This window comes from Rhamphochromis longiceps, linkage group LG19, assembly GCF_057381845.1.
Source record: "Rhamphochromis longiceps isolate RC_006_pf linkage group LG19, R_longiceps_female_GT1.1, whole genome shotgun sequence".
Lineage (NCBI taxonomy): Eukaryota > Metazoa > Chordata > Actinopteri > Cichliformes > Cichlidae > Rhamphochromis > Rhamphochromis longiceps.
The window spans coordinates 13,554,258-13,564,682 of record NC_140575.1 but is presented as its reverse complement, the minus strand read 5'-3'; the positions used below and the strand labels follow the sequence as shown (position 1 = coordinate 13,564,682).

Genomic DNA, 10,425 nt, shown 5'->3' with positions numbered 1-10,425 from the left:
AGTTTTCAGTTTTGTTTGGAAAAGTTTTAATTCTTTAACACAAGAATACAATGCATTTTGATATAAAAAGGCTAGCCCTATTGTCAACTTGTCTTCATACATTAAATGTGTAACAATCCACGCTTTAGCCAGTGCAGCTCAGCACTTTGTAACCTATTCTCTTAGATTCAGCTGCTTCAGAGTAAGTCACTCTGCACCCCAGCAGTGTTGCTGTCCAGCAGGTCATCCTGCTCTGTAGATCCCACTTCAGTGTCCGTCTCCCTGTATTGCAGTGCTGGTGTGGTTTCAGCAGATCTCCGCATCTGAAATATGAATGATTTCACATGATGTTTTCCAACAGTGGTAATGGGATAGAATTAATAGCACAGGTTTACTTCATGGTGGTAATAAGATGTCAACTTCTAATCTCTTGGTTAGAGCTACTGCAAAGCTATGCAGAAATTGGTTCAAAACAGATCATTACGCTGCACCGATGCTTCAGCTGAAAAATAAATAAAACTGTGTTACGCACAAATATTAATTTAATGGAAGAACAATTTTAATGCATCAGATTCGGTATTAATTACAGGGCTACGATGACAGCGATACATTTCTTGCGTAGCTGGCTTTTTTCCTTACTTCAAATAGGTGAGACCTTATTAATATGAGCACTGGAAAAGTGCTTATATAAAAGTGCTTAAAGTGCACACGTTCAGTTTTTAATATTGTTCTAGTGCACAGAGACACTCAAAGTCTGCTGCTATTTCTGCATCAACCTCTGTGTTTAATTTCTTCACGTTTTCTTAAAATTATGCCATTTTTTTCCTAAAATTAATCATCGCTTCCCTTCTTTGCTCTGCTGCCACTCAAAAGTGATCAGTGACTGTAAAAACAGAACCAGAGAAGGATAGCTGTACATGTATGCTGGATGGATACTCTAATTCCACCAACGATAGTTATCCAGTCAGACAAGCAAGAGATATTATTCACACTACTGCAAACAGAAGGCACAAGTGATAAGAATAGGAAACATGGTCGTTAAAATGATCAAATAAAACTATTCTTGTACACAAACTTTCTCTTGCTAGAGAGACCAAGAAGGACGTCCCACAGATGGCGATATGACATCTTCAACATCTTTGCAAATTTTCTTTTCAAAGTATTTTTCAACCAAATCTAGACGTGACGTCTGGCTGATGATTATTCAGCATTTACATGTCTGCCTTTTTAATATATATTTATTACAGAGAGATATCATTGTAAGAATGTCAGGTAGAAAATTATCGTTATCATTTTCCTCACAGAAACAAAATCTTGAAATTTGTTACTATGATGTGACCCTAATAAGTAATGTACCGCTAACGCTGCTGACAATGATCTGACTGTCGCTTACCCTGTTCTTCACACGTGGCCTCTTCCTGCATGGACAGAGGTAGAGGAATGAAATGCAGGCAGCAAAGCAATGGAAGGAGAACACTGCTTCCACAACAGACATAAAGATGAGCGGCAGCCACAGAATGATGGTGGTCGCCTTGATGAAACAAAGTGCAAAACTGATCACCACACAACAGTTCAAATCAGAAGTGCGGTCACTAGATGAATGTTTATATTAAACTTACGTAGATACGGGTGGGATCAAAGGGGCATTCGTTTGTGATGCTAAAAGAGCTAATATTCTGAACGGCTGCGTTGCATTGTGACAGCAGGGCCTTTCCTTTGGACATAATAGCTGTAATCACAGAAGCTAACAAGCCCACCGTGGAGGCAGACGCCAGGAAACCTGCTATGAAACTGAAGACCAGCAGGACCCATATCTGCAAAAACAACACGACGAAAACAGAGTTGGTACAATTCGAATGATCTTGAAAGTCAATACTTGAAATGACCACCTTTAAGTACTATTCAGGAAAAGTTCTCCAGGCTTCTTGAACGACATTCAAAGCTTTGTGGGACTGTGGGGAGGCCAAGCCATGACTCAAAATGTCCCATTGTGTGTTTTTCCATCCAAGTATGCTTTTTTGCACTGCCAAAACAGCGCTGGGATTATTGTCATGCTATCAAATAAATAAATCAAATGAAGCTGTGGCCAATTAGACACATTCCTGATGGAAAGTGTGTGATGTGACTGCACATCAGGCTAAGATATGCTAAGATCTAAATTTTCAGCCAACAGCACTCTGGGTAAAACTGCTATTTTATGCCTGTCAAACTGTTATTTTTAAACTGCAGCATTTTTCATAGAGTCAGTTGAAGAAACTGGAACAAACTATGTGATTTTTGTGACAGGCTACTTGTAACAAAGTTCCTAAAGAAGCAATTTGAAATGTGTTCATATAGGTCAGTGTTACGTGGATTAACAAAAAAAAAAAAAAAAAAAAAAAATCTCAAAAACAATCTGAAAATTTTCAGATACAGATACAAAAAAACCAAAGCAAAAAAACAAAACAACTTTGGACGCTAGCTTTAGAATGCCTGGAGAACTATTGCTCAAGAGTCTTGATGCATGCTCAATCATCCAGGTAAGTAAATCTCCAAAAGTTGATTCTGTTCATCTGGACTGAAAACGCTACGTCCAGATGATCAGAGTCAACTTTTGAAGTATTGCTCAAGAGCACTCCTTGGTAGCACAATATAAAGAAGTGTGAGTTGGCTAAAGCCTTTTGAGCTGTAGTGTATGTTGGGAAGTGATAGAAATATTTCTCCATGATAGAAAAGATGACATTTAGCATGTAGCTGATGGCACAGATTGTTCAGTGAAAACACATCCAATGTTTCAAACCTGTTTGGAGCTTACGCTTGCATGCAAGTATGTTACGTATTTAAATCGTTATCTACACACACACACGCACTGAGTCACAAACAAAAAGCAGGTTCTAACAGCAGCCAGGAAACAAGAGCCGTTTGGCAAAGTGAATATTTACCAGGATCCTGTTTTTCTTGTTTCTGGATAGGACTATAGCTGTTATTCCACAGATCCCTCCCTAAAGAAAAACCAGAAGTTCAGCAAAAGAAGATGATTACTCAGACAGATGACGCAACATGACTCAAACATTCAGTTTAACATTCAAGTGACAGAGAGGACACTCCAGCTGTATACTGAATGTGCCATTGTGATGGTTTGATCATGTTTCTGATTGTAAATTTGTCTCTGTAAACCTGCTTCTCCTGCAGCTTTTCAATGGGTTTGTTTGTTTGTTTAATCCAGGGATTGGCCCTTTGGTGTGGTCAGGATAAAGCCATTAATGACCCTTAAATATATGTTCTGTAATTTTGTCTCTTTTTTTCCCTTTTAATATGCAGTATGTAACAGTACGCAGCTGTCAGTCCTAGCCCTTACCAAAAGACCTGCCATGATAGCGATGATATTGGCGATGGGGTACACCAAATTCTTGACCTGGCGTTGCAGACTGATGTGTCTGAGCACAGTGCCGTGCACCAGTGCTCCAAGAATAAAGTTTACATGGCCCACCAGCACCAGCGCCAACCCCATCTTCATCAAGACTTTGTTGTCCTTGAGGTTGGCACAGCATAGTCCTGAGGGAAGCCAAAACCAAAAATATGTTATTTTGAAATCATGAGCTTAACTTAGCTTTGAACATGATGATCTCTGCCGGGGGGAAACGGATAAACAGCTACATCATCATTGCATTGTGTGTGCAGCAGTTCATACTTTCTGACAGCTGTGTGCACATCAGCTTGACGCGTGTGCATACAAGTTTATTAAATGTGAACTGAACTGAAATACGATCTCAATGTGAAACACTGAGACCTTGTGTGAAGTTAGTGCAGACTTTACCGTGGCTTATGCAGAGTTAAAAAGGAAGCGGGGCAGCGGTTAGCACAATATGAGAACAAGGCAGTAACCACAATTATCCCCAGCCCCCTGCAGAGAGGCCTTAAGATGTCTTCCACTGCTTGCAGAAAATACTGCAGCTGTGGTAAGACTGCAGGTCTCAGCAGGCTCACGGTGCACTATTCTGTGTCCCTCGTTTTAAGAGTGAAGCACACATGTTTAGAGACCATGTAAGAAAATCCTGAACCAAACAAGACAAAGCTCAGGGTGGGGTGTTCAAACATTTATCAGCACACAGAGGTGGCCCAATGGTCCGCTGCTCTCACGCACAGGTGGGTGCTGTTGAAATACTTGTTTTCAGTCATAATATTGGCAGTTTGTCCTTTGTTGCCACACATTTTCCCACCACTTGTATATCAAGGAAAGTCTAAAGAAATATCACTGATAGTAAAACCCAACCATACGATGGGTGGATTATTCTTAACTGGTATAAACGGCGAGAAAAACACTAAAATATTAAGTTATAATAGAACAATAACACTGTGGTTTGATTATGTCTCTTCCTCACTGAGCTCCATGTTCAAAAGCACAGACCACGCCTAGAAACTTTAGCACGTACATTCCCCTGCTCGGTACCTGCCAGACTACGTGAAAGGTTAACTCACCTGTGCCCGTCTTTCTGTTTCCTTTGTTTTTCATATTATTGTCGTTTGTAAATTCATTCTCGACAGCTTTCTGACTCGACCGTTTTTCGGCGGGTTGTCGGTTTCTTCTAAACGCCGCACACCTGGGAACACACGGGCTCTACCTGAGCGGAAGCTCCGCCCACGATACCTTAAAAAAACAAAACAAAACAAAAAAAACACTCCAGTGTCGGTCGGAGACAATAACAAGTATTCATATGTTTACAAACAATACAGCTTTATTCACATACGCTATTGTTATAGTTTATTAGATTGTTTTTAGATTTTAAAAAAAGTGTCATGATCGTGATCCCATCCATTAACCTCCTTGTCAGGGTCGCAGGGGGACTGGAGCCTATCCCGGCTGTCTTAGGGGGAGAGGCAGGGTACACTCTGGACAGGTCGCCAGTGTGTCGCAGGGCTAACACCTAGAGACACACAACCATTTCCACTGACCTTCACGCACACCTGTGGGCAATTTAGAGTTACCAATTAACCCAACCCCACTAACTGCATGTCTTTGGAGGGAGGGAGCCGGAGTACCCGGGGAGAACTCCACACAGAAACACCCTGATGGATTCAGGACCTTCTTGCTGTGAGGCAACAGTGCTAATCCCCATGTCACCGTGCTTCATGATTGTGTAATTTATTTACCACAACGGCAGGTTTAAGTGGACTCAGACAAACCTTGTCTGTTGCTGGGAAATACTCTTATACTTATGAATGCTGTTGACTGTAGCTTACATATTCTCTGCAAAAAGTATAAAACTAAACCTGGATTTAACCTTCCTTCTCCCAGAATGAGAATATAGGCCAATTGTTATTTACAAGACCAAAAGTCTTGAATCACCCCTCATTTCTTTATATTTTGCAAGGAAATTGGGAATTAGTGCAGCTACTTCTTAAAACGTGTAGACTACACTATATGGAAACAGATAAGGCACAAGCAGAGTTTGTACAAGTCTAACAAGCCTTGAGGGGCCGGGGAGTATTCCTTTGTGTGTTTTTATATTCAGGTATGCTATAATGCTATACTGCATTGTTAGTGCGCTTGGGATCATTGTCATGCTAAAAAAAATGAAGCTGTGGCCAATCAGATGCTTTCCAGATATCAAAAAGCTTTTCTACATTAATAATCCCATTAATAGGAAACACACCATGTTTGAAATGGAGCCCCAAACATGACAGCACCTCCACTGTGTTTTACAGATAGCTTTCAGATACTGTTTCGTCCTCCTCTTGTCCAGTTTCCTCAGTTTTTAAGGACTGCATGATATATGCCAAGGTTTCAGCTGATAGCTTTCTGGGAATCCCTTTGTGCAAAAGTAATATTTCATGCCTGTGAATATATTTTATCTCTGACAAAGATTCTACTAAAGAAATGGGAACAATCTGTAAAATTCTTTAAGACAAAGAGCCAAAAGTTACAATTTAAATTTGTTTTTTGTTCTAACGTGTCTATTATGTGTAGACAAAAAACTGGTTCCTATGAGTTAGATCCCTTTTTAATGCTTAAGTGACTCATATGTCAGTGTTAAGTGTCTTAACGAATGTAAAAAACATAACAAAAACAACCAAACACTCTTCCAAAAATTGTCAGGTACAAGGACGGGACTTAAAATGAGTGAAAATGTGGCCAATGTTCAAAGAAAACCTTTGAAAGACCTCCAGAAAACCCAGTGGAAAAAAATGTCTGTTTGGAAGCTAAATGTAAAGAAATGAGGGAGGCTCAAGACTTTTGCACAGCACTGCATTTGCCTGCTCAAGCCTTATATTGCTGGGGAGAGACCTAGGTTACAAATATAAAATTTTCCTGACTTTGCACAATCCATCACAACAATACCAGTGTCAAATAAAAGAAGAAAGTGTTGGGCAAATGCTCTGTATTCATCGGGTCTTAATCGATTAGTCAGCTGCTAAAAAAAAAGCAGATTAAAAACCACATTCAGTGCCCCAAATTCAAAATCTGCAACTATCCTTTGAAGCACCGCTCCTCTAAAACAGCAATAAGGATAATTATTAGGTTATTTACATTATCAAATAACAAAATAACTTAAAGCAAAAATTGGGAAACGTAAAGTCCGAAGTCTTTATATTAAGGGCCATCAATCAAACAATACTGTTTGCTCTGGGTCTAAACAGAGCGCCTTGTGTGTGACATCTTCTTTTGCGCATGCGGGCCGCTTTGAGCGTTCACACTAGAGCGCGTTTGCTGTCGCGTTTTATTTGTAGTGTGAACAAGCAGAAAAAAAAAATCGGATTTGATCAAAAAATCGGAATTGAGCATTAAGACCTGCAGTGTGAACGTAGCCTTAGTCAGCTTTTTGACAATGGCTCCACCTAGATGAGGCAGAAGGTGGTGTGCTCTCAGTTTATGTCTTTCTTTAATCTTTTATAACCAGTTTCCTCTTATGTGCTATCCTTCAACTCCTTTCATTCCTTGAAAGTATTCCAGAATTATAGTGTGATTTTGTTTTCTGCCATGTGTGCCGACACACATCTAACACATGTAATCTTAAATCTTAAATCTCGAGGTTCGCTCAACACAGAAGAAAAGCCAGAGTTAAATTACATGTCTTTCATCTACTTAATAGAAATATATAATTTTGAATATTTTTGCCTAAGAAAATTCTGTAACATAAATACAAGTTTTTTGGTGTTATAGACATTAGATTAACCCAAACTAACCAAGTTTTCACAACTTTTGGTTTGTTCAGATTGTAGCCGAGGAATGGCCTGCCAGATGACTTAACCTACAAGTTTTCATGTTATCACCAAGCCCACAAACACCTTACAAACAGGCATAATTCTTATATCCAGCACCATATTTTTTGTGTTTGGAGTCTACTAAAACAGTTTTGTATAATTTATAGTTCCAAATAATCCTGACTTATCTTAAACTGGGCCTTGGTGCAGCCCTTCAGTGTCCCTCTGTCTGAAACTAGCTTTTTTCAGCTCGTCTCCATATAAAGCCATCCTGTCTTTATGCCTTCTGGTTAGAATAGTTCTCAAGAACAGGTTTAAACGGCAGCTGGTTGGGCCTTCAACGGAGTGATTTCTAAAACCAAGTTCTGAAAAACCACAAATGTGAACAAGATACACATTTTGCTTCATTTATTTTTGCATTTTTCACTAACAGCATCTTAGATGTGTCCCATCCACCTGCCGTGGTGTTAACACTGAATAAAGAATCATTTCCAGTCAGCTTCATTGGCTTGATTGCCAGCACCTGTCTCCACTATCGCTGCACCTTATTAATGATGCACTTGTCAAAGAGAATGAGCTGAATTGTTGGTCCTGTTTGGGGCTCATGATGGGGACCACGCAGATATCTTTATGTGTGTTTCTTGGTTGTGTTATTGCTGTTCAGTCTGTTCTGTATCACAATGGCAGATTCACCCAGGATGTTGTGGGAGTTTATGAAAATCGAGTGCCTTTTTCATTTGGAAGAAACTTTGATTTTACTCCGCAAGGCACAATCTTCAGCTCCTGGCGATCCTGGACCCCCGACTTTCACAGGCTAGCTGGACTCTCTCCCTTCCTCAATGTTCCCAGAGTACAGGTGTATTGTGACGCATCTACACTAACCGTGCTGGTTGATAAGAGTGTCAGTGGTCTCAAACTGACTGGAGAGGAAATACAGCTGGGCAATGGCTGCTTCAGCAATGGAGAGCTTGCAAATGAATTTGTCTTCACTTATGGTTTTGGTGAATGTGGAACTACACCTATGGTGAGCATAAAGTTCTGTTGCAGTTCTGCATCTTTTTATGAAGCCTTTACCAAAACTGCACCATCTTACAGGTGGAGGATGACTTGGAGGTGTTCACCAACACCCTGTTCTTGAATCTGAGAAGAATTTCTCCCACCTGGTGGGAAACTCCCTCTGCAGTCCACGTGTTCTGTGTTGCAAAAAGGTATGTTCTTACTTCAGTGTCTGCAGCTAGTCACCAACCATACTTACAGTAGGTCCATGTATTTACAGGTTGAACAAGATTCCAAAGTTTAGCGACACAGCACTTCCTGAGAATGATGACATTAGCATCAAAGCCATGAGTCGTAAGTAATAAAACACATCCAACAACAAGTTTTAGCTGCAGCTTAATTTGTAAACACAGTTCTTTCCTGCAGCGTCCTGGACGAGCGCAGCAGAGTCAAATATCTACAAAAGAGGCCAGCTTGTCAATCTTCAGGTTTTGGCTAAAACCAGAATAAATCAAGAGGCTTTCATCCAGTCCTGCTTTGTCTCTGTGTTCCCTGAGCCTCGGGCCAAACCAAGGCAAACAGTCATATTTAACAAAGGGTGAGTTTTCAGTTGGGTGTCTATCTCAACTGTTTTTGTTATGTCTAACCTTCTGATTGCCTGTGATATCGCTGCTTACTGCAGGTGCGTAACCCCACTGGGTTCCTCCACTACTAGAGTGACGTTTGTGGCCTCCAACAGCGCAGATGCGGTTAATTTTGTTCTGAACACGTCTTATCTCATTTCTGAGGTAAGTCTCTATAAACGGATTGCACTGATGTGCAGCTCTGAATCTTCTCTGAACTGAGTTGTGTACTCTTCTCTACAAGTTGTATATCCACTGTAGCGTGCTGATCTCAGGCCAAGGTGTCACCCCAGGCTCTAAATCCTGCAACTACAATGTGATTGAATCAAGGTATCAATATTCACATAATGTATGTGTTTGTTTCTTTTACCAATGTCCTATAAATGAAACTTTCCTTTCAGATGGGAGGAACTAAGTGGTGATTTGGAGGCATGTGAGTGCTGTAGCTCAAGGTGTAAAGGCAAAAACCTTCCTGGTGGTAAGTGCTTTGGTTTTCTGTCTGAAGGTGATGGAAGACAGAAACTTTATAACAGACTTGCTGCGTGTCATTTCAGATGCCAAAGCTGTGGTCAGCACTGGTCCCTTTGTCATTGTGGATGAAGATGGTGAGAGAACTCTGCCTTCAATCGCCGAAGAAGAAAGCGCTAACGTCCCAAACTCCATGCAGTCTGCTCTTCCAGATCTTGCTGATGTGATAGTTTCTTCTGTTCCAAGAAGCAAGTTCAATGCTGGCCCAGAGGGTGTAGTGGCTGTAAGTCAGGACCCTGCCACCAGGCTGACGCTCTGGCTACCTGAACAGGTGCCTCCTCAGTCTGACTCAAATGACATTACCAAACTGCATTCTTCAACCACAAATCAAGAACCTCATCCGAATCCGACCAATGAGATCAAAGGTCAAAGTTTCAGTAGTGTTTCTCCGTCAACTATGAATTTGCCAACTATAGTTAACGGATGGAAGAGTCCTCCACACCCAGCTGTTCCAGAGGACTTCAAAAGAAAAAGCCGGTCTGGAAGATCTGGTAACTTTGACAGCAAAGAGGAACCGGTTAACTTTTCTTTGCCAGCTGAGATTAGTGTAAAGTACCTTATGCTGGTTGAACGGCCAAATTCAGCAGAATTGGACAACACAGCTGCTGTAGAGGAATCCCAAAGTGAAAAATGGCTGCAGAATGAGATTAAGGACCCAAACCATGATGACCTGCCCCAGATGCTGACAGATGGTGCTATGATGCCTGAAGGAACAGATGAAATCCCACCAATAACGCGCTCCAAACTCTCCTTTTCCAAAGCTGCTGATGGGTCGCAGACACTGAGTTATGAGGAAGAGGCAGTGGTACACAAGACAAGTCCAGTGGAAAGAAAACAGTTGAAACTAAAGGGGCTGCACTCAACTTTCTTGAATCTGTTGAGGTAAATGACTTGTTTGCAGTTAGCTGGCAGACTGTTTAATGCATGTGAAGATGGCTGATTTAATTTGGTTTTTGTTTTTCCTCAGGAGGATGAAGAATGCAGAATAACCACGGCTTTAAAAGACTTTAAACTTGTACTTGAGATAAATAAAACTGATGTGCACTTATCTGGTCTCATTACACTTTTATTTAAAAAAAAAAAAAGTTGTATTAGTCCTTTATTTATCCAGGTAAAA

General features: G+C 40.8%; 2 protein-coding genes across 2 annotated transcripts; one reads left to right on the top strand and one right to left on the bottom strand.

The window, feature by feature from the left end:
- Window positions 1-25: 25 nt before the first annotated feature.
- On the bottom strand, window positions 26-4,596 carry tmem54a (transmembrane protein 54a). Its single transcript, XM_085390523.1, has 6 exons — window positions 4,438-4,596; window positions 3,317-3,513; window positions 2,901-2,960; window positions 1,599-1,793; window positions 1,373-1,510; window positions 26-302 (listed from the first exon to the last, which is right to left on the bottom strand). Exons 1-6 carry the CDS (start codon window positions 4,469-4,471, stop codon window positions 177-179), a joined length of 750 nt encoding a protein of 249 aa, XP_085246649.1. The 5' UTR covers window positions 4,472-4,596; the 3' UTR covers window positions 26-176.
- A 3,169-nt stretch (window positions 4,597-7,765) lies between these two features.
- On the top strand, window positions 7,766-10,353 carry zpcx (zona pellucida protein C). The gene is made up of 9 exons (XM_085392473.1): window positions 7,766-8,185; window positions 8,257-8,369; window positions 8,438-8,511; window positions 8,584-8,755; window positions 8,840-8,945; window positions 9,025-9,110; window positions 9,182-9,258; window positions 9,335-10,190; window positions 10,276-10,353. Exons 1-9 carry the CDS (start codon window positions 7,766-7,768, stop codon window positions 10,295-10,297), a joined length of 1,926 nt encoding a protein of 641 aa, XP_085248599.1. The 3' UTR covers window positions 10,298-10,353.
- Window positions 10,354-10,425: the final 72 nt, after the last annotated feature.